The sequence below is a fragment of the Fukomys damarensis genome, unplaced genomic scaffold (genome assembly GCF_012274545.1).
Source record: "Fukomys damarensis isolate Sample0158 unplaced genomic scaffold, DMR_v1.0_HiC HiC_scaffold_39, whole genome shotgun sequence".
In the NCBI taxonomy this organism is placed as follows: domain Eukaryota; kingdom Metazoa; phylum Chordata; class Mammalia; order Rodentia; family Bathyergidae; genus Fukomys; species Fukomys damarensis.
In genome coordinates this window covers 57,732,177-57,756,699 of record NW_022900951.1, presented here as the reverse complement: position 1 = coordinate 57,756,699, position 24,523 = coordinate 57,732,177, and the positions used below count along the sequence as shown (strand labels likewise).

The following is a 24,523-nucleotide window of genomic DNA, read 5'->3' as shown; positions in this document are numbered from 1 at the left end:
AGTTGCCACTAAAAATAAAACATCAGTACTGGTGTTTAAAAATGAAAACAAACTTGATCTGAGCATGCTGCCTTATAGTTTTCATACTCAGTGTTTCTAAATATGCATCATTTTTCTAGGCTTACTTAATGCTCTGTAATCCCTTACTGGACACACTTAAATAAGCTTTTAGTAGCTTTTAGAAATGGTTTTACTCTGCTTTTAAAGGACATGCAATTAATAGTTCTGGCTTTGTCTTGCACTTTGCTAAATTATTACTTATGTTAGTGGATAAAATATTTAAACATCTAAAGACTTGTAAATATTGTCTGTTTGCATAATGTAAAATGTGGTATGCCATGGTTTACAGAATGTAATATTACTCTTACTATTGCCAACAATTCTGCATAGATTTTAATATGAATGAAATTTGCTAGCGTCCTTTTGAATGTAGAGACCGTTAGCAGTTTTATGGCAAAGCCATGAGTCTGTTAAAATTTCAGGTGTAAGGTAGGGTTGCCCTTTGCGTAACAAGCAGATTAAAATTGAAGTCATTAGTTCAGCTATCGTGCATTGCACCTGAAACCAAGGATCTTATTTTTTCTATTTAATTCAATATTTCCCATTTTGACCTCCCTTCCACCAAAATAATTTTTTACATCTGATATATTTTATAGCCTCTATTCTTCATGTCATTTTTTTTTACATATTTATGCCCTCCTTTGAAATTGCCCAGAAATATGACTTTTAAGAAGTATTTTGAAATTTCGCATGTTTTGGAAAGTATCTAGACCCTCATGAAAGCCACTGATGACCCTTTTCTGGAGTTCAGATATTCTGTTCTAGGAAAGAACTAATTGAGAAGCTTTGCCTAAAGAACATATTGTGGCTGACTTATAGTTGAGAAAATATTCTCAATCATCTTTTCAAGGATCTTTTTAAAATACTCAGACGTTACTGAAGAAAGACAAATGTTTAGACAAAAATATTTTAGTGTGGTAGTAATTTTACCACACATGTCGCCATTTGATTGGTATGTGCATATTTCTCTATTTCTTTTCACAATCAAGATGAATGAGAATACTACTCCAATTTTACTAGACTGTGAAGTTTTAGCATAACAAAAGCTTTATGTCACATTAATTAACTACAAATGTATGTGTCTGTGTGTAGGCATTATTTATAATTCATAGTGCTAAAAATAAAAAGTGTCTGGGACTGAATAATATTCTATTTGTTATCCTACTCTTACTGCTTTTAGTAAGCTTTTTAGGCAAGCATTCATCCCAGTGAAGAGAACAATCATTTATTCACACATGATCAAGCTTTTTATGCTACTTTTAAAATGTATGCCTAATTTTAAATCCACAATCCTTGACCAGTAAAAACAGAGAGGGAAAAGAGAAACTTATTTGATATATAATTAAAATTGTTTGCACTAGCGCTTTTCCACCTCCTCTGTGGAGCCCCCTTTAACCACATGCCACCCAGCAACCCTAGATCTTTAACTTTTAATATATTGTATATGCCTGCAACTATGTGTTTGCCTGCTGTAAAATTTTTATAGAAAAGGTAGAAATCTCTGAAAATGCATACCCAGTTTTTGTTTTATAGCTAAGGTCAAGGAAAAATTGTATGTATGTTTATATTCCAGCTAATGTCATCAAATTTATGCTTTAGACTGTGAAATTTTAGCACCAAAAATTATTTCCAGAATAATACACAATTTCTAATCTTTGCTGATAGAATAAATTACTTCTCGGTATCAACTCTTAAACTCTTACTCTTTTCTATAACCTTGGAATTTGACCACTTGGTGATTATAACTTTTTCTGCCATTGTATGTATAAACCTCTCTTGGTTTTCCTCAAAGAACAGCAGGAAATAGTAAATTATTTTCATGAAACAAATATTAAGATAGGAATAGAGTCTATCTGGAGGTGACAGTATGGTGTTCATCATAGAAATCATTTGCTGGCATATATAATTTTTCCTGCAGTAATGGGGATCAAATCTAAGGCTTTGTGCATATACTAATCAAATGCTCTACCTCTGAGCTACATCTCCAGCGTTTGTTTGTTTTGGAGACAGCATCTCGCTATTTACCCAGCTGGCCTGTAAGTGGTGCTCCTCCTTCACAAGCCTCTCAATTTTATTCATTCTTAAATTGATTATTTTATTGTTCATTATGATGGTTAACTAATCTTAGTTACTTAGACTATGCAGAAAACACCAATTTTCTCTCTTCTTTGCTTTCTTATGTAACTTCTGTTTCACATTGTTTTCCCTTGCAAGTGGCTGATTAGCACTTGGGTATTTTGGAGTGTTTAGGGAGGGGATTATTTTCTTTTCAATGAAATTGGCAGCAGTGAATGCTGAAATGATAGCGTACACTGTGGTAATTAATTCCTCCTCCATTAAGTCTTTTTGTTTTATCCTCAGGATGGAGCATACATGTTTTTTCCATTGGGTTACTAATTTTGTGAAAGTTGTTTCTAGGTTGAGAAAAGTAATTTTAAATTTTGTTGTTACACAATACTCCTTAATAAAATTTGCCATGGTCGCATGCATTTGCCAAAGCATATAAATTTCACTAACCTTTGAGGTAGCAAGGTAAGAGATTTCTTTAAAATTCACACTTGAATGCTTCTCATTTGACCCAAGATTCTGGTCATTTTTAAGATCATCCAAAAAGCCAGTACCATTCGTATTATTAATTACAAATATGGACAAGTGTCATTTACAGATTAATTCCATCCCAAGGCATGTCCTTTATTCTTTATTCCCTTGTACCTCCATGTTAATTTAGAAAAGAGACCATTATAGTTAGACATTTGAAGTAGATGGAGAAGTGCCTTGTCTTTTTTGAACAAAGATAACATTATGTGGAAGGAAGCAGAATGAATTGGTAGATTATTACATTAGAAATCTTCCTCTTCGACCAGTTCTAAGAATTATTTTGCAAGTGTATTGTATTTTATTTATTTATTATAAAAAGCCTGTTTCCTTGTTTTCCTCTAACATGTGATATATTAATGACAGACTATCACAGAATGGGACTATCAGTCATTTAAAAGCTACGATAATTTTAATGCTAATAAGCATAATTTTAATTGGTTCTGGGAAGACAGTTGTCTTTGATTGAAGCCCTTCCAAAACCCACTTAAGTATTTGATGTCGATGCCATTAATATTATGATCTAAAAACACTAATGTCTGAGAAATTAAACGGATATTTATCAACCTATTTTAATGAAATTTTTCTTGTTTTTGATAATTTCAGTAAAATTTGATAACATTTGTAAGCTTTTGAACAAATATTTTTTTTCAAGAGTATGAGAGATTTAAAAAATCATTAGCATTTTAATTTGCTTTATAGATAATTGCCACTTTAAAAAAATCAAACCTTAATACTTTAGCATAAAGCTCCCAAACAATATTTCATTAGAATTTACTATATTGATATAGGAAGACACAAAGGATATAGAAATTATATTCATCTGCTGATTAATTGGAGCACTTTCACATGGAAATACTGTTTGCTAATTTTATTATAAATGCTCAAGCTCCTTAAAATTAGGTCCTGTTATACCTATAAAAAGTCTGCTCTTTATAAAACATTTGTTTTGAAATGATTGCCAAATTATTCTACTTTCATTAAGTGGTGAATTGTTGGAAATTTTTCACAGAAAAGGAATAGGTCTTATTAATATCTGTATGTGTAATATGTAGGCAGATGGATGGATGGATAGATAGATAGGACAGGACCTGATTATAAGCCAACCCTTTCACTTTGATTATGGCACCCTGAGAATGTAATCCATTTTCTATGGATTTTGTCAAACTTGTATTAAATGAAGAAATGACCTAATATTCTGGGCCCCATAAAAGTCACCTAAATTATCAGTCTTTTGATCTATAAAATTGTAGGGTTGAACCTAAAGCTGGACAGAAAATTAGAGATTACCTAACATTCTGTGATGTTAGGAATTCTTAGGAAATTTTTACTCTGTGGTTTTAGAATGATTTTTCTCAGATCTACTCTCCTTGATGGAAACTCTCACAGTGTCTTGCACACATTGAAATTGTAGTTTTCTGGCTCTTCGTTCAAGTGTATTATTATTATTACTCAGACTGAACCTGATGCCTGCTAGACCTTAGTCCTTCTATTTTGATAAAAGTGAATGTAATTCCCTTAGCAACGTAGGACTGAGGTCTATATTGCTTTGCCTATGTGAAATCTGACTATGCAGTTGGTATCCAGGTGAGAATTATAGCTTTGACAATGGATATATGATTTGACATTTATATGAGGGATTTCATATCCAACTCAACATCTGCTTTAGTGTTTTATGAAGTTCCATACCCTCAAAAATATCTTTTGGAACAAACTTAGAAATTTAGGTGGGAAGGAAAATAATATGGACTTCAAAAGTCAATTCTGGTTTAATTCTTAGCTTTGCTGCCTAATTCCTCTGTATCTCATGTCCTCATCACTGAAGTGGGGACAATAATCTGTACCTACCTCACAGGGGAATTGAGGATTTTTTTTTCATTTATTAATGTATTCTGAGTGTTGACTGAAACATATACTAGGTATCATAATTATGTAATTACTAAATAGTTTCCTTTAAATCTGTGTTTCTTTTCTTTCTCAGACCCTACGGAGTGAGTGTTGCAGTTGATCTCTTTTTTAGTAATAAATTTTGCTATTAATCCCCTCTTTGTTAAACATGACTATTTGTATTATGTTAATACTTGATTAGTGAGGAAAAGCAGGTAGAGTAAATCAGTAGTTCCTAATTTGGGGCAGATGAAGTTAAAAGTGTGGGATATCCTTGATCCTTTTGAATTATTTCAAAAAATACACTAGAAATCGTGTATCGACCCATAATATTTCTGCTACACAAGCCAATTGAGACATGGAATTTTTCAGGCATTTTGCTTATATTCTTTCTGTCTGTAAACACTGCTTAATTACACTGATCAGAAGCTGTGAATAGCAGTGTTTTCATTAATGACTAAAAGAAAAGCCTATTATTACAAGCAATTTTTTAAATACTTGAAAACAGAAAAGGAATCATGAAGAGATCTACGTGATAAAAATGTTAGGAGCCACTTTTATAAAGGAACTAAGATTATTTGACTCTTCACTGATTGCTAACCTAGTCCCTAAATAATGAAGTTTTGTGTGTGTGTGTGTGTGTGTGTGTGTTTGTGGTTGTGTGTGTGTGTTTGCTAGATTGGTCTATATTACTTCAGAGTAGAATTCATCTTCACTTTTTTTCCAGGACAATATAACAGCTAATTTACCCAGGTGTGTACATGTAATTTATATATCCATATATACACATACAAGATTGCCATTGTGGGAAATGTTATGTCATGTTTTAGCATTGGATTATATATTGGTTTCTGAGTCTCAAAGTAGTTCTATGTATAAACTCAACATGAATCAGGGCAATAATTTCTCAAATATTCTTTTTCTGATTATATTATTTAAGCTTTCATCTTGGCTTAATTTTCCATTTTCTAGTAAGCAAATAGTGTAAAATTGTTTTAATGCCTGGACTTTGCAATAAGTTACAAATGTTTAATATATAATCTACAAGCTAGTTTGACATCCTTGGACTAACCACCATGAAATATGAGTCCCAGTGGCAAGAGCAGAATATCTGGATAGCTAAAAAGTGGGTATTGATCAAAACATCTGGCTGAAAAGCCTACACTTTCTACTTTTTGGCAGAAGATTCCTGTTGGGACAGTTTTACCAGGAAAGAATAATAGTGGATGTGTCCATTGAAGAACTCTCATGCTTCTTGTAGTGTTACGTAGCCTGTGGAATGAATTCATTTTTCTCTTGAATCCAGGGATGATTCCTCTGGAAGAACTCAACCTATATACAGCTGTGCCAAAATAAAGAATACCTGCCTCTCTGAAACTTTCGCTGCTGCTTCTGTTGTTGTTCACTTGTCAAATAAAACTTTATTCTCAGGATGCAAAATTAAAATAAAGTACAAATCTATATAATATATTGAATTGTGTGTTTTTTGGGGCACACATCTTTCTTCCCTTTATGATTTTATCATTATAAGGTAGTTATTTAAAAAGATTTTTAAAGTTGTAATTTGCATATTTCCCCTTCCCACACTTGCTAATGTTATGTCTGATCCTAAATGTAATTTATAACATATTGGCTTTTTGTGCCTGGTGTTTGGCATATGGCTAAGTAGAAAGTTATTTCAAAATGGCTCTTCCTTCACCCTGTATGCCTGCCTATGAAGTATAAAATTAAGGTATGGAAGAGTCCATCCTGGTCACAAGATGACAGTGACAAGACAAGTTTCCAGATGTGCAACTGAATACTCAGGTCCTCCAGAATGGCAGAACCAAAGCTAGATGTGGAAAGACAAATGAGAAACACCAGATACAAATCCAGTAAGGGGAATTTAGAATGGGAAGCCCCTTTGTCCTGGGTCCAACCTGCACACCATCTTGGGAATGGATCTAATACCCTGAGGGAGAGATCCATCAAGGAAGGGCCAAAGTGCTCAGAAAGGGTGCTGATTTTCTACCCTCCCCACCTCCAAAGGGAACACAGCAAGATATTCAAAGGCTAGAGCATCAGAAAAACGAAAAGCAGGTAAGAGGTGTTTTGGGAGGCCCCTACTGGGCTCTTGGGGAAGTTGAAGACAGATGTAATAACCATGATTAGGGAATTGATCCCAGTGCTGAGAAGACTGGTTTAGGGACTACTTAAGCAGTAGTATCTGAATAAGGAGACCTTGGAGAGAGCAAACCAAACAATTTCTTGAGTAGGAATCTGCCCATTCTTCTGAACACTAGAAATATTTGTGCCCATGGGACATTGCTGATCACTGCTCACTGTAGACTCTCAGGTGCCCAAATGGGAAACCCCCACTATCCCTTGCCAGGGGCTGCTGGCAATGGGACCTGAGGTGGGAGGAGAACCTTGTGGCACACTAGCCAGAGGATGTTCAACAGTGCGCTTGACGGCTTGTGAGGGAGAATATGAAAACGGGAGCAGGATTTGCTTTGTAGGAAGAGGATTGGAATGGAGAAGGCTTTAACACATCAACAAAAGTTAATTACTAGACCAATCAAACTGCACCCTCTCCTCCGGTTATTTGAGGGGTTTGACTTTAAGACAAAGGCAAAGGCCTACAGGTGGCCAATGCCCAGCACTTGTAGCAGAGAAGGTTTAGAGGAACATTGAGATCTACAAACCACATTCACTGGCAGGCATTTGGGCAGGTCATGGGGAGGACCAACGTGGAGGCCTGCAATAAGCAGAGTAGGGTGGAATGGGAAAGGAGAAAAAGAGGTAACTTGTGGACACAGCAATTCTAACAGTGTTGGAAGCAGGAGAGAACCAGGCTCATGGGTTATCTGTTCCTTAGAGACTGAAACTTACCCATCTGTGAACATGGGAGAGAACTCACTATTTGAATCCAGACTGCAACATCAATAGGTCTGGGTCAGCACTTTAACACTGTTTTTGCAATCTCACTTTTTTGGTGTTTTTCTCTCCTTCTGTTCTTTGGTCTTTTTAATCTCTCCTTTCTTCGTACCTTTGTTACATCTAGCATACATGTAGGAAGTGTTTGGATAAGTGGAAAGGAGAATAATTGCTATTTTAAATAGTAGCTTTCACAGGCAAGTCAGTGTAACCTTCACCACAATTAGGTATAGAGGATCCAAACATAGGGTAACTTGCAACATATGAACAGGCTCCAACATTCTTAAAACTTCCTTCAATGTGTCCCCTCTACTCCTCCCATAAATAATCTCTCAAACACCCTCAACACTAGCCCTCTCTCCAGCTATTAAAATAATTCCAATAGCATCCAATAACGTGTTTGATTTTCACCTTTGATAGTTCTCTCCTCAACTCACTAATTTCCCCCTTACTTTTTCCTTTTCCCCTTATTATCCTAATTAATATGTTAGTAGCAGTATAGCACAATCTGTGTAGGGCACTGTAAAGGGTGAAATTAATACAAGTTTTAATGTACATGACTGATGTATGGTTAGATCTGTTAATATTGGCATAACTGGTAGGGATTCTGTCTATGCAACGCAATGGCCAAACATGATTCTATTATACTAAGTAGATTGAAGAGGTAGATATATACAAAAAGCAACCCAATCTAAGATCACTTCACTGGGAAATAAATAGTAACCGAAGAGATCTTTATACTAGCAACAGTCATTCAACTCAGATCTTCAACCAGTAGTGTGTGTGCATATGCACACACATACACACACAAACACACACACGAGAAAACCTGGCAGCAAAAGGACTCCAAAAACAAATCCACTAAAGTAAATCAAAGGGGCATCAATATAGAAGAAATAAAAAAAAAACTAAAGGGCTGAATTATATGAAATGATAAAAGAACAAACAAAAGACAGAATAATGTGTTTTTTGACTTCGAGGATGATAATAACTAAACAGAAATTGGGCTTACTAAACTAAATGATCAGTGAGGCTAAAGAAGGCATGAATAAAGTTACTTGAGCTAACTAAAATAATGCAAAACATGAATAACTAGATAGCAAAGAATTATAAGTCCATGAAAAGACTCTAAACAGAAATACAGGAGACAAAAATTCTACGGAGACCATGGCCAGCGACCAGTGTGAAGACTTTCACAACTAGAAAATATGGCTAATAGATAAGTGATACCTTAAAAATGAAAGGAGATCACCACAGCTGCTATGACATGAAGACTAGCCTAAAATTAATTGGAGCTAGAGAAAAATTAGAGCATGACATGAATGGCGTAAAAAATCTGTTTATAGAAATCTCAGCAGAAAATTTTACAAGTCTTTAGAAAGAATTTAACATACAAGTAAGTAAAGCATATAGAATCCCAAACAGCCACAACCAGGAAAGAACTTCCCCATGACACATCATGGTCAAAATCCCAGAAATCCAGCATAAGGACAGAATTTTAAAAGCTGTCAGAGAAAAGCAACAAATCACCTATAAATGTAAACCTATTAGAATAAACATTTCTCAACACAAATTTTTAACATTGGGAGAGCATGGAAGAAAGTTCTTCAAGCACTAAAATGAAAACCTTTCAACCTAGGTTAATATATCTTACAAGACTATCTTTCAAAATTTTTGAAGTTAGGACCTTCCACAACAAAGTGAACCTTAATAAATCCATGAATACCAAACCAGCATTACAAAAAAAGTAATGAAAGATATCCTAGACTGAAGCAATGGAGACAGCAATATCAAAGAGCCTACTGGAATAAATACAGCAAACGGAGTAAGCAGTTTTAAAACAGAGCAAAATGAATCAGTAACAGAAAAAAATGTAATAATAAAAATCAGCCAATAGTTTTCAGTAGTAATTCTCAATGTAAATGGTCTCAACTTCCAAACTGAGAGACACAGATTGACAGAAAGGATGAAAAACCAAAACCAAATGGTATGTTGAATATAAAAAAAACACATTTAATAGTTAAATAACATATGTGAGAAATAGAGATATAGATGGCCTGTTTTCAAATTTTGGATGGGAATTTACTGACCAATATACAGTAAAGACAGTTATTTTGAGTTTAACCACAAAGAATGACCTCTGCACAAAAAGTCCCAGAACAAGACATTACAACTAGATAATTGGTAAGTAAGCAACATTCTACAAAGGAGTGCACATAGAAAAAAAACTGAGGTAAGCTTGGATAGCAGTCAGAAAGATTGTACCTCCTAACCTCAGCCAAGGAGGAGAGGGAGAAGGGACCTTGCAAGTTAGGGTATAAAAGTCACTGCTTGTTTGAATCAGATGTGTCTGCCTATGGGCTGACACCCATGTCTGTAGAATCACCATTAGTTTTCCTTCCGCTGTACTTCACATTTCTGAGTCCATGCTTTGGGGATATGGGTGGTGGGCTTCTGCAACAAATGAAAGGAAGGGAAATAATTTTTTATGCATGAAAGTGAGGAGTAACTGTCCTATTTTCAGACAATGTGGACTTAACACCAAAATGATCAGAAGAGGAAAAGGTCACTACATCCTTGAAAAGGAATAATTCGACAGGGAAAAATAACATACACACACACACACACACATTGAATACAAGGACGTCTAACTTCATAAAACAAATACTCTTGAACATAAAAGATCAGATAAATATCAACAAAATCAATGGAGACCCTCAAAAACCGGCTTTGAAAAGTAGACTGATCAGATAAAAGTAAAAAAGAAATGAGTTGAATCACATCTTCCAAAACATTAACTTAATAGGTATCTATAGAGTGTTCAACTCTACAACAAAATATGTGCATACTTCTCATCAGCACATGAAACTTTCTCCAAAATAGGCCATATACTAGGCCATAAAGCTTGCTTAAATAAATATGAAAGAACTGAATTAACCCCAAGCTTGTGAAATTATACTACAATGAAACTACAAATTAATGGCAAGAGAAAACACAGATAAAAGTGGGCCACAAAAGAAGTAAAGCACATCCTAGAATTGAACAATAATTCCACCACATCATACCAGAACCTATGGCACAAAATGAAAGCAAATGTAAGAGGGAGAATTATAGAAGTGAATGGCTACATCAGAAAAAACAGGGTGATCCCAAGTAAATAACCTAATGATGTACTTCAAAGCATTGGAAAAACAAGAAAAACTAGTTCAAGGAAGGAAATTAAAAGATCCAATCAAAAAATAATAAAATTGAGACTAAAAATTAAGAATCAAAGATCTGGTGCTTCAAAAGGTTAAACAAAATACACAAACTATTAGTCATACTTACAAAAGACAATAGTAAAAACTCATTTCAATGCACTTAGGAATGAAAAAGACAAAGTCACAATGGATACTCCTAAAATCCAAAAGATTATTAGTAACTATTTAGAAAAGCAGTACTCCAATAAACTTGAAAATCTAGAAGTAATGGGCAGATTTCTAGACATAAATGAATTAACCAAACTGAACCAAGAACATATAAAAGTACTGAGCAGTCCAATAAAAGGTAGATAAATTGAGACAAATAAAAAACCCTACCAACTAAGAAAAGCTCAGGACCTGATGGTATCACTACTGAATTCTGCAACAACTTAAGGGAAGATCTAATGTCAGTACCCCTCAAAAATTTCTATGAAATTGAAAGAAAAGGAGCACTGTCAAATTCAGTCCTGGGAGCTGGTATCATTATCCTGATACCAAAACTGGGCAAGGACGTAACAACTCTCAGCAAAAAACAAAACAAAACAAAACACCAAAAACTAAAAACAAAACAACAGGACAATCTATTTAATGAAAATAGATGCAAAAGTCTTCAACAAGATAATGGCAAACAAAATGCAAAAAATCATTAAAAAGATCATATAGCATGGTCAGGTTGGTTTTATCTCCAGATGCACGAATGGTCAATCATATGTAAATCAATAAATATAATACTTCAGATAAACAGAAATATGGGCAAAATAATAGGTCACCTTAATAGATGCAAAAACAGCCTTTGACAAAATCATTTATGATCAAACACCATGAAAAAAGTAGACAAAGAAAGACCTTACCTTAACCTGATAAAATGTGTATTTATGACAACTCAACTGCCATCATTACACTAAAAATGGAAAACCTGAAAACTTTCTCCATAAAATGAGGAACAAGACAAGGTTGTTTACTGTCACCACTCCTGTTTAATATAGTATGTGAAAAGTTAGCCTGAGCTATAAGGTAAGAAAAAGAAATAAATAGTACATAGAGAAAAGGAAGATGTCATGATCCAATGCATAGCACACTGCAAAAATTCCACCAAAAAACCTTTCTAGAAATAATAAGTAAATCCATTATCAGAATATAAAATAAAACTGAAAAATCAACACTGTTCCTGCATACCAAAAATAAACTCACTGAGAAAAAAAATTAAGAAAACAATACCAGATAGGGCCCAAAATGGTGGAGCAGTGAAGGCCAGCAACTTGGCTTCTCTAGGACAAATTTTCTAGATTCTGGAAAACAATAGCTGGGAGAGGAATCAAAGTGAGTGGAAGTTACCCAGAAACCAGGAGGGAACTGACAGAGATAAAAATAGGACTAAGTGAAAAGGATGATATAGATCACACCACAGAGGAGAGACTATGCAGCAGAGCTGAATGCTGCTGGCCATCCATCAGCTGGGAGATAAAGTGAAACTAACATTTTTGTTCACAAAGAACCATCACAGAGAATGCATCAAGATGGAGAGAAACATCTGCAGTTGGAAACAGTGGAGAGAGCACAGGTTACTGCTTCCAGAATGGCCTTGCCAGGTCAATGGTTGGCTAAAGGAAGACCCAAAACAGGGTCTTATGGTAGATTATTTCTCAACAAGCTCTTATATATACCACTGTAATAGATTAGCCTGTTACAGCTGTAGGTGATTTGATTGCAAAGGATTAATGCTAACTCAATGGACAAGTTCATGCCAATGAGCCTGTCTGCTGAATCCACCATCACACCCAGGGAGAGGGACAGCAAGACTTCCTAATCCAAGAACTCAGAATGGATTGAACTCTGCAAGAACACCTGCAACCTGACAGAAAGTAGCCCTGCATCTGTTAGGTTCAATATTGTGGTAGAGATATTAAAAGAGTTATTGAGGTGTGATTACTCAGACTCTCTGGCAAAGAAGGTATTGGAAATCACATATGCAGGGCCTGAATGGAATATTTAAATCTGTATTCCCATCGAACATCTAATATGTTAAGATTTTGTATGTTTCCCTTTTTAATTTTTTAACTTTATTCTTTCATTAGTACATATTGTCATATATACTGATTACATCAATCATAGTGTGTAAGTATCTGTATATAGTATATCTTTTTTTTTTTTTTGGTACTGGGGATCAAACTTGGGCCCTTGCGCTTGCAAGACAAGTGGCAGAACCACTGAACAAAATCTTAATTAGTCTTGTTTTTCCCATTCCCCTCCCCTCCCTTCAACCCGTCTTCCCCTCCCCATTTACATAAGCTTTTCTCCCACTTTTTCTTCTATTTTTTCCCTTTCCCTTCCTTCCTTTCCCTCTCCCCATTCCCTTGTTCCCCTTCCCATTTTAACATGTTCTTCCTATTTCCCAATATCTATCCTCTATTATGCTTCTTTAATACCCTTTGAGTTTCTCACACAAGAAATCAATGTGATATTAAAACTTGTGTGTCTGATTTATTTCACTTAAACTTATGGCCTCAAGGTACATCCGTTTTCCTACAAATGATTCAAGTTTATCTTTATGTCAGAGAAGTATCCCATTGTATATAAATACCAAATTTTCTTTATCCACTCTTCCATTAATATCTGGGCTGTTTCCAAAATTTAGCTATTACAAAATGTGCTATTTGTGCCATTATAAATTTAGCTGTTATATACATGGGTATGCATATATCACTGTGGTATGATGCTTTTACCTGTTTGGGAAGATACCAAGAAGGGGGAATAAACTAGATCAAATGGAACCTCTAGTTTTAGCTTTTTGAGGAATCTGCATACTGATTTTCATATTGGTTGTATCAAAGTTACACTCTCACTGGCAATGCAGAGGGCTTCCTTTTTCTACATAGTCTCCCTAGTATTTGATATGGGTTGATTTCTTAATGATAGACATTCTTTCTGGAGTGAGATGGAATCTCAGTGTTGCTTTAATTTGCAATTCCAGAATGACAAGTGATGTCAAAAATTTTTTCATATACTTATTTGTTGTTTGTACTTCTTCATCTGAGAAGTGTCTATTTCAGATGCCCAGGTTTACATTGGGTCTTTAAATTTGGGGGGGGCCTGATTTTTTGTGCTAATTGTATATTCTAGATATTAGTCATTTGGGGAATAGCTGGTAAAATTTTATCCCACTCTATGAGATGTCTCTTCATTCTGTTGGTGATTTCTTTTGCAGTGCAAAACTTTTTAAAAAGACAAGATCCCAGTTGTTGATTCTTTGTAATATTTCTTGTGCAATCAGGGCTTTGTTAATGAAGTCTTTGTCTACACCTATGTCTTCAAGGGTTTTACCTATTCTATTTTCAAGAAGATTTGGTGTTTCTGTTTTAACATTTAAATATTTGATCCATTTTAATTTTAATTTAGTGCATGTTGAGAGATACGAGTCTAGGTTAAATATTCAGCATGAGGAAAGACAGTTTTCCCAACATCACTTATTAAAGAGGCTATCTTTCAGTTTCTTTCAGTTCGACCCCTTTGTGAAAGCTGAGGTAGCTGAGTATGCTTAGGATGGTTTCCTCATCTTCTAATCTGTTCCATTGATCCTTGGATTTTTCTTTTGTTTCATTTTGTGGTTTTCAAAGAAATGATTAATGTTTTATTTATATGAGATTTTTACCTTCATTTTTGTGGGATTTACCTTCAGTGCATTTTTTCCTGGGTCCTTGTGCTTGTGAGGCAGGTAGCTGAACCACTGAGCTAATTCCCCAGCTCTAGTGCATTTTAAAATTAGTTTTATTGGTACATTTGAGGTGTACAATATAATGACATTAATCACTGGAAATTTGTACCTTTACATAATATAACTTGGTTCTTATTTTTCCCCCATTCCCCTGCCCTCCTTTCAACCCCTCCACCCCTCCCTTTTTACAAAGACTTTGTTTTCATTTTTTTATTTTCTCATATTAATTCTATTCCCTTCTTTTCTTTCCCCAATCCCTCCCACTTTTCCTTCCCCTTTGTTTTGTTTTGTCTTTGTTGTTGGGTTTTTTTTTCCATTTCCAAGCTGTTTTTTATCCCAGTAACATTGTAGTATAACTTAAAATCAGAGATTGTGATCTCTCTGGCTTGTCCTTGTTGCCCAGAATGGCTTTTGCACTTTTAGGACTCCTCTGGTATGATATGAATTTCACAATTGTTTTCTCTAATTCTGTGAAATATGCTATGGATATTTTGATTGGGATTGCAGTATAACAGCTTTGGAAAGAGTGGACATTTCACTATATTTGTTCTTCCTCTTGCCTGAGAATAAGGGCTATTTTTCCATTTTCTGATATCCCCTTTAATCTCTTTTACAGATTACTGTAGCTTTCAATATAAAGTCCTTTTACCCTCCTTTGTTACATTGATTCTTAAGTATTTCATTTTTATTTGATGTTATTGTAAAAGGTGTGGTTTCTCTAATATCTCTCTCAATCAGTTTGTTATTTGTATGCAGGAAGACTATTGAGTTTTGAGTGTTGACTTTGTATCCAGCTATGACACTGAATTTGGTTATTAAATCTAGAAGTCTTTTGGTGGAGTTTTGGGGGTTTTGTATGCATAATATCATGTCATCCACAAATAATGTAATTTAACTTCTTCCTTTCCTATACTTATTCCTTGAATTTCTTTCTCGTCTAATTGCTCTGGCTAATGTTTCCAGACCTATATTGAATTGGAGTGGTGATATTGGGCATCATTGTCTCACTCCTGAATTTAGAGTGAAAGCTTTCAATTCTTGACCATTTAGTATGATGTTGGCTACTGGTTTTCATAGATGGCTTTTACAGATTGAGATAATGACAATTCATTCCAATTTTATATAGGTTTTAAAAAATCATGAATGGGTGTTGGACTTTGTGAAATGCCTTTTCTGCATCTATTGGAGAGTCATGTTGTTTATGTCATTGGTTCTGTTAATTTGATGTATTACTTTTATTGATTTGTGTATATTGCACCATCCTTACATCCCTAGAATATGAATTTTAAATACAGATAAGTAAGGCATATAGAACTCCAACTAGCCAGGATCAAATTAAATTTATACCAAGGCATATACTAGTTAAGACTCCAGAAATTCCACACAGAACTGAATACTAAAACATGCTAGAGAAAAGAAATAATCTATATAATGGATATTCTGAATCCCACTGAATCACAGAAGACTTCTCAACTCAAACCCTTATGCTAAGGAGAGCTTGGAGTGAAGTAGGTCAAGCCCTAAAAGAAAACAACCTCCATCCCAGATTGACATACTCACCAAAACCATTGTTCAAAACTCATGAAGAAATTATATTTTCTCATGGTAAAGATCACATGAAGACATTCATGACCACCAAACCAGGACTCCAAAATGTTCTGAAGAATATTCTAGAAAAAGATAATGAAAATTACAATTCCATGGACGCCAATAGAAGCAATCCAGCAGGCAAGGCAAACAATTAAACAGAGGGGAAACAAGGGAACCAATGACAAGAAAATAATATGAGAAGGAAAAATCGATACATACCAGTTATAACCATCAACATGAATAGTCTCAACTTACCAATCAAAAGAAACAAATTGGCAGAATGGATCAAGCAAGATCCAAAAATATGTTGCAATAAGAAATATATTTAACTCAAAACAAAATTCATATACTGCAAGTTAAAGGATGGGAAAATGATACTCCATTCGACAGGATCCTGGGAAAAATCAGGAGTAGCTATTCTATTTGTAAACAAAATGGATTTAAAGCCAGAACTGATCAAAATAAACAAAGATCACTACATACTTGTTAAAGGAACAATAAAAAGGAAGAGGTAAGTTATAAATATATATGTGCCAAATGCTAGTGCACCCACCCATATAAAACAAGTATTAATGGACATGAAATCAAATATGTACTAATGTAATGGTAATGGGCGACCTCAATATCCTACTGCCACAAATAGACAGATCAACTAGAATTTTTATTTTTTGTACTGGGGATCAAACTCAGACCTTGCTCTTGTGAGGTGGTGCCATGCCACTAAGCTAAATCTCTGTGGGGGACCAGCTCCCACTAGTCGAACAGTACCTGAAGGAGAGAGTGAGGATTGAAAAGGAAAGACACTAGGCAGAGTGGAGACAAAAGACTGTCTGCTTTATTTGAGGCAAACCTGGTTATTTATACATAAATTATCAGCAAATTCTACAGAATAAACATCTGCAGAAAGACACCACAAGAGAATTATTTGCAATCCTAAAATAAAGATTACAAGGCATTCACATGCACTCTGGGCCAGAATGCTCTCTCTCTGTGGTCAGCATGGTTTCTGTTGACATCAAGTTGATAGATTAATTCCTTGTTGTTAACCACTACTAGTTTTCCACATACTATTCTTAGGTGAGAGTTTCAGTTTCCCCACAAATCTCTGGTACAGACTAGAAAAAAATTAACAAAGAAATATCAGAAATGAAATAAAACATTTGAAAATATGGCCTTAATAGAAGTCTACACAATGTTTTGCCCCAAAACATTAGAATACACATTATCAGCTGCACATGAGATTTTCTCCAAATAGAACATGCTGAAATAAATGCAAAGGAATTGAAATTATCTGATACATATTATCAGACCACAGTGCAATGAAATTGAAAAACATAATATATTTGATTATTTTTCCCCAATCCCCTCCCCTCCCTCATCTCCTTGTCCCCTCCTAATTTACAAAGGCTTTATTTTCGTGTTTTTTCTAGTCTCTTTAAAATTTTTTCCTTCCTTCCTTTCTCCATCTACTTTACTTGTTCCTCTTCCCATTTGAATATTATCTTATTTCCCAATATCTGTTACACATTTTGGTCCTTATTGACCCTTTCAGTTACTCACAATCAGAGAACATATGTGATATTTAATTTATTTCACTTGAGTATGGTCTCAAGGTGCATCTATTTACCTAGAAAAGTCTCAACTTTTTCCTACTTTATGACAGAGCAGTATTACATTGTATAAAAAACCCCCACACTTTCATTATCCATTCATACTTGACCACCATTTGTGCTCCTTCCACGATTCTTCTTCTTCAATCTCCTTTTTCAGAGTACTGTAATTTGCACAGAAAAATTGTCTTACTTCCCTTCATTAGATTGATTCCCAAATATTTCAGATTTATTTGATATTGTGAAAGGTGTGGTTTCCCTAATTTTTCTCACAGTGACTGTTTTTTTTTCTTTGTATTGAGTTTATTGGTACATTGTAGGTATACAGTACAGTTACATTCATTGTTGGTATCTTGTACCTCTACATGACAGGTCTTGGTTCTCATTTTTTCCCCTTATCCCTGCCCTCCCTTCATCCCCTCTCAGTGGCTGTTATTTGTGTGCAGGAGTGCTATTGAGTTTTGTGTGTATCCAGCTATGTGTTAAGTCTATATAGAGATTTTGGAAGTGTAGCCATTTTCACTAAGTTAGTTCTGCCTATCCAGGAACAAGGGATACTTTTCCATACTCTGATTCTTTTGTCTCTTTTGTCAGAGTGCTGTAGTTTTTAATGTAGCAGTCTTTCACTTCCTTGGTTAGGTTTATTCCTAAGTATTTCCTTTTACTTGATGCTATTGTAAAATACATTGTTTCATTAATTTCTCTCTCAGTGAGTTTATTGCTGGTGTACAGGAACACTATTTTTGAGTGTTGATTTGTATCCTGCTACACCAATGAATTTGTTTATTAATTCTAGGAGTCTCTTGGTTCAGTTTTTTTTCCTCATTGAGTTTATTGGTACATTTTAGGTATACAGTACAGTTACATTCATTATTGGGATCTTGTACCTTTACATGACAGGTCTTGGTTCTCATTTTTTCCCCTTGTCCCTGTCCTTCCTTCACCCCTTCTTCTCCCCCTACTTACAAAGATTTTATTTCCATTTTTCATTTTTTCCTATGATTTCCTTTCCCTTATCACCTTTCCCCTACCCTTCCCACTTTCCCTACACCTTTTGCCCTTTTCTTCCTATCTCACATTGTCAATTATCTCATTATTGGTTCAGTTTTTGTGGTCTTCTGTGTAGAAGAACATGTCATCTACAATTAATGTAATTTAACTTTCTCCTTTCCTATAAAGATCACTTTTATTTCTTTCTCTTGCCTGATCCCTCTGCCAATCGATTTATCTGATCTTCTTTCTTCCCAAGCTATATATAACCTTACTGGAGCTTACTTTCTTGGACAAACTGTAAGTCATTTTGCTGGGCCATTCATTCTTGGTTCTTAATGTACAGCTGACTAAAACCTTCCAACAGTAGTTCTGCCACCACCGCAACATTAGACTGCCTTGAAATTTCTTCCACCAGATTCATTAGTTCACTTTCTTTAATCTCAATCTCCCACAATTTCTCCAGACATGAGCAAAATTCAGACAAATTTTCTGCCAGAACATAGCACACATGGCCTGGAATCCAAGTTTTAATGCAGTCCTTGTTCCCAAGTGGTACTTCCTGAGCCTGGCCTTTACTTGCATAATTTGTAACAGCATTCTGGTCTTCCAAGGTCTGACAAGAAACCCCCATCAAGATCTGCTCACAGCAGTCTAGGGATGCTTTACCAACTGGTACCTCCAAAACTTTCTAATTTCCTCCCTCAAGCCACTTTCAAAGGCTTCAGAACCACATGGTCATGTGGCAACATAGCAATGACCCCATTTCTCTGATACTAAAATCCATTTTAATTACTTTCTTATTCCTGAGCCACACTCCCTGACCCATCTGCCATCTGCAATGCTCTTATGAGTCACATAGGCTTTGGCCAGACTCACTTATTTAACTCTTCACAGCCTGTACTGTTTAAAACCTGCTTTGGACATAATCAACAGGGCCATCTGCTGCAGTGACTCACCTCTTCCCACTAGGTTCTATCTCCCAATATCATAACCAGCTATAAACCCATCAGTGGACTAAATCAGTGTTGTATATCATACACTCATAACTCAGCCACTTCCCCAAGTCCCACCTAGGAGCACATGTAGCTTTGAGGACAAAGCTTAGACAAACCATAACAGTCCCTTTCCTATGAAAAGGTTTGAGGTTATAGCTCTCATCTTTCCCCAAGGAAGGCTTACTGCAATGATGTAATAATGTTCCATTGATTAGCACCAGCAAAAAATTTTTACCATCATCTGATCATAACCATCCTGAAGGAAGAACCTGACATCCATGGGAAAGTGCTCATTCAATTTCTGACTGAGAATGTATTGCCCGAGTACATTTGAGAGTCCTCTCCCAAATCCAAGGGGCCTGATGGTACCCTATAATACTCAACAACCCCTTTTCAAAATTCTGGGGAATCAATTCCCATTACCTAGGATGCCGCCATTCTGGAACATGGTAATCTGGGGTCCTCTTCACAAATAATTCTCTCAAATTTGCAATTTTGAGAATGGAGAGGGTGGGTTAGGCTGGTTCTTGTGATACCCTTAGACTATCTATTCTATTGTCCTATTTCAAACTATAGTGCTTGGCTTTTTTAATACTACTATTTTCAGTATCCAATTTCTCCTTTCTTTTTTAAAATTTAATTTTATTGGTATATTTTAGATATGTATATAATGATCACATTCATCATAGGGAATTTAATAAATAAAATATCTTAATTCCTTTTCCCATAAATCTACTCCTCTCTCTTCAACCCCACTTCCTCTCCTTATTTACAGAAGCATTTTTTCCTTTTCATCCTTCTATTTTATTTTCCCTGTCCCTTCCTTTCTCCCTCCACCTTCTTTTATTCCCCTTCCCATTTAAACATTTTCTTTCTATTTCCCCACATATATTATACATTTTGGTCCTTACCAACTTTTCTGTTTCTCACTCCAGAGAAACAATGTAATATTTAAACATGTATGTCTGATTTATTTCACTTAGGCATATGGTCTGAAGGTACATCCATTTACCTAGAAATGTCCTCTACAGCGAATTACTGCCACATCAAGATATTTCATGGGAGGCCCCTTGGCTATTAAATAATTTTTCTCCTCCCATATAGCCCCATGAGCATGCATCACTAGGAAAGCATACTTTCAATTAGTATAGATGTTGACTTTCTGTTCTTTACTGGAATGTGTAACATTTATAGCTATGAGATCAGCCAGCTGGGCTGGCTCCAGGGGAAAGTGAGGAACATTCAAGTGTTTCATGTAGAATCACTACAGCATATATGTGGAGAGTTACCTGTTTGCAGTCATATCTTCCAGCCTCAGCTTTCTCCTTTTCTGTTAGAAAAGGGGTAGTATTTAAGAATGAGTATGTCTTTATTTGGATGGCTGGTCCTTATAGAAGTAGAGCCTGAGACTTGAGAAGTCAGCCACCTGATAGCTATAGGCTCTGTTTGGAGGAAAGAAGCCCTTCCACATGGAGAGAGGCATATACAGTGAGGTCTTTATCTAAGGTCAGTTTGGATGCTTCTGGAAGCCATGGTGGACACAGCCCTAAGACAAGCAAGCCAGGCCTGTGCTGTTACATCTAATGCATGCCTGCATCATGCTGGGTAGGTCCCTGATCCTGTTTAAGCACTCCTCAGGTCGTGCCTTGTCTTTCATGAACAAATAGATTAAAATGATGTCCTGTCAAAAGGCTCAGTTCCAGGGCATTTAGAAGCACTTGTATAAGCTTGTGGAACACAGTTTGGGAACTGAGTTCACAGGATAAAATGTGGCTATCAGCCTTCTGGGCTTCCTTTATAAACTGATAAAGAAGGGTTCTCAACATAACCTGCTATCCAAAGGCAGCAAAAGATCACAATGTTTAGAAACCCTCTTCATTGTTTTCGTGTCTTGAGCATGAGAAAGAAAGCATTGGTTAAATTCTTTCTTCCCACAGTCTTTGTAGTTCCTCAAGGCTGCAAAGTTGTGCATTAGACCTAGAGACTCTGTAACTTCTATCTGCCAGGAAATTCAGCAGAACACAAGTACCCTGGCTGGAGAGCTCTTCAGAGGGAGTACATAACAGTGTATCATTCACATACTGCAGGAATGTGACTTGGGAAAAAAATTCAAAACAGGCAGAATCATGGAAAACCATTTGGCCCAAAAGATGAGGACCATTGATGAACCATTGAGGCCGCACAGTCCAAGTCAGTTGAGAGGCCTGGTCGTGAGGATTTTCAAAGACAAAAAGAAAATGGGAATCTGGATGCAAAGGGATACAAAAGAAGGCACCTTTTAAATCTAACCCCGTGACCTAACCAGCATCTTCAGTTTTCTGGGAGGGAACATATATGTGTTGAGTACTACTAGGTGGATGGGCACTATTGCCTTATTTACCAATCTAAGTTCCTGTATTAACCTTCAGTCTCTGCTGGAAATCTTTCAGCTTCCAAGTTTGGAGTGCTGAAAGCGTTATTACAAGATGTAAATAAATCTTGTGCCATTAAGCTGTTGATTATAGGTAATAGCCATTTTTTAGCTTGAGGTTTTAGAAGACATTTTTTCTGGTGATGAAAAATGATGGGGTGTTTAAGATCTTCTTGCACCCAGGCAGCTCTTGCTGCTCTTCCGATTTTATTTAGTTGCCCATATGTCACAGTTTATTTCAGTCTCCACTAGAGGGAGGCAATGTACCTGGTCTGAATGCATTTAAACAAAGATAACATTATTACTTTCCAAAAGGGGAACTGGACTTTCAAGTGTGATCCAAAATGAATGACAGAAGACAAAGCTGTTCCTATTTCAGCTTAAAGCTTGTGAGACATAGCAAACCACCTCTTCCCTAGTGATTCCTTTCACCAAGGTATATGGCTGGAAGGAAGGTCAGGATTGAATAGAAGAGCCAAAAGGCTAGCTCCTGTGTCCAGCTACAGGGCACTCTCTTTTCCTTCTATAGGCATGACTACCTGGGGCTTCTCTATGGAAGTGACCATCTGGCTAAAGGGAGAGAGCAAAGAGTGCTCTGCTGGAAAGATGGGTTTGATCCCTGAACCTTTACCACAGGGGACAATCTAACTTCCAGTGGTCATCACCATACACAGGGCATAGCTTAGGGGATCTCATGTTGTGATGGTTCTTATCACAATCCCTCTTTAAATGGTCTGGTTTCCCACAGCTGTAGCAAGTGGGGGTAGTAGTTGGGTTCTTCTTGGAGTACCAGGAGTTAGACTCAAGAGCTTTTTCCTCTTAAGTCTGCAACTAAGGTAGTCACTTTCTCTTGGTCTCTTTTTTTTCTCCCCTTGGTCTCTTTCCATTCTTAGTTATAAAAGACCTAGGTTGCAACTCTCACTAAAGCATGAAGTAGTTGTTTTTAGTGAAAGCCATCTTTTGTAGCTTTCTTCTGATGTCTGGGCCTGACTGGGTAATAAATTTGTCTTTAAGAATAATCTATCTTTCTACTGAATCAGGGGACAGAGATATATACTTAACAAAGCCTCTTGTAAATGATCTAAGAAGGCACATGATTAGTAGTTGCCAATTTAAAATAAAAGAAAGGCTCAGTTCTTGTCCCCCTTAGGACATCAAGGATACAAATTTAGGAATGTTTCCTATTGCTATCTCCCATGTGGTTAGTGGGCCAGAAGTAATCTTGTATATGGACTGCCCTTGCAATAATAGGAACCAGTGGCTCCCCTTATTCTCTGTCTTCTGGTCTTTAAAAATGAATATCCTGACATTCATCTGCATATGCAATACCAGCCTGTAATGCCATTTGTATCTCACTAGGGGTCAATGTTTAATTTAAGGGAAATATTACATCTTTCCCTTCTAATTCAAAGATCTAAGTAAGTACCTTAAAGGTTTAAAGATTTCAGTGTACTTATCAAGATTATCTGAAAATTTACCTGGTTCTTCTTTGATCTGTAAGAGATAATAGAGAGCAAAAGACACATGGATATATGTAAGGCCAAATTCTTCACCCACTTCCTGTAAGAGTTATTGCCCTTAAAGAGCTTTAATGAAATCAGATAGAGGTGGATATAGCCCAGTAGATGTCTGGGTATGGAGGACAAGGGAGGGGAACTTCAGGCTCTAGAATGATAAATGTATCAGACTGAGACTTTAGGACCAGAGGCATCTGACTTTCCAGTTGTTTACATCTAGACTTTGAACACAAGTCTGGATTCTTCAGACAGGTAAAAAAAAAATACAAATCTCTGAACATAGTGTATCTCTCACCCTTTCCCTTTTTTTTTTTTTTTGTACTGAGCATCGAACTCAGGACCTTGCACTTTCAAGGCAGGCTGTGGTACCACTGAGCTAAATCCCTAGCCTTTTCCTCTTTCTTACAGAGGAAGTCCATTTGCAAGATAGTATTATAGTCAATACTTTCCTTGGGGTTCCACTTTCCCTCCAGGGTACCCAGGCCATGCAAGGGTGCAGAAAAATATTTAATGGTCCTTTCTTAGAGTCTGAGAGTTGAACATATTTCAGTGCTTAAAGAATATACTCCAAAGGAGTGAGAAAATTTGAAATTGAGTTTACCATCTGAAAAACAAGAGAAAGGGGAGGATTTTCTTTTTAATCCCTCTTATTTTTTTTAAGTCCTCAGAATATTTCCTGAGGTTTCCTGCTCCAGACAGGGTGCTACTAATTGGATAGTGATGGAAGACCGGATTATCTAATTTTACCAGCACACAAACCTTTCTCTGAATTGTCACTCCTGTGTTTTAAACTGAATTTCCAACTCGAAAGTGTGTTTCTAAAAGCAAAAGCTACAATTGACTCCCACTATAACAGCCCTGTTTAAGAAAGGAAGCATTGCCAAACAGAAAACTAAAGCAATGTTGAAGAGATCTGAATATAATTTCTACCAGAGGGAGAGGGAGAGAGAAAGGGAGGGAGACAGAGATGGATAGAGGGAGAGAGAGAGAGAGAGA

The 24,523-nt window shown here is 36.1% G+C and overlaps 1 protein-coding gene across 1 annotated transcript in view; it reads left to right on the top strand.

Annotated features, from left to right (window-relative positions):
- Positions 1-5,983, top strand: part of Chic1 (cysteine rich hydrophobic domain 1) — an 80,291-nt gene extending 74,308 nt beyond the window's left edge. Inside the window, exon 6 of the mRNA XM_010631122.2 lies at positions 5,849-5,983. Coding sequence (XP_010629424.1) covers positions 5,849-5,854 — 6 coding nt within the window. The 3' untranslated portion in view covers positions 5,855-5,983. The remainder of the gene's footprint in view (positions 1-5,848) is intronic.
- Positions 5,984-24,523: the final 18,540 nt, after the last annotated feature.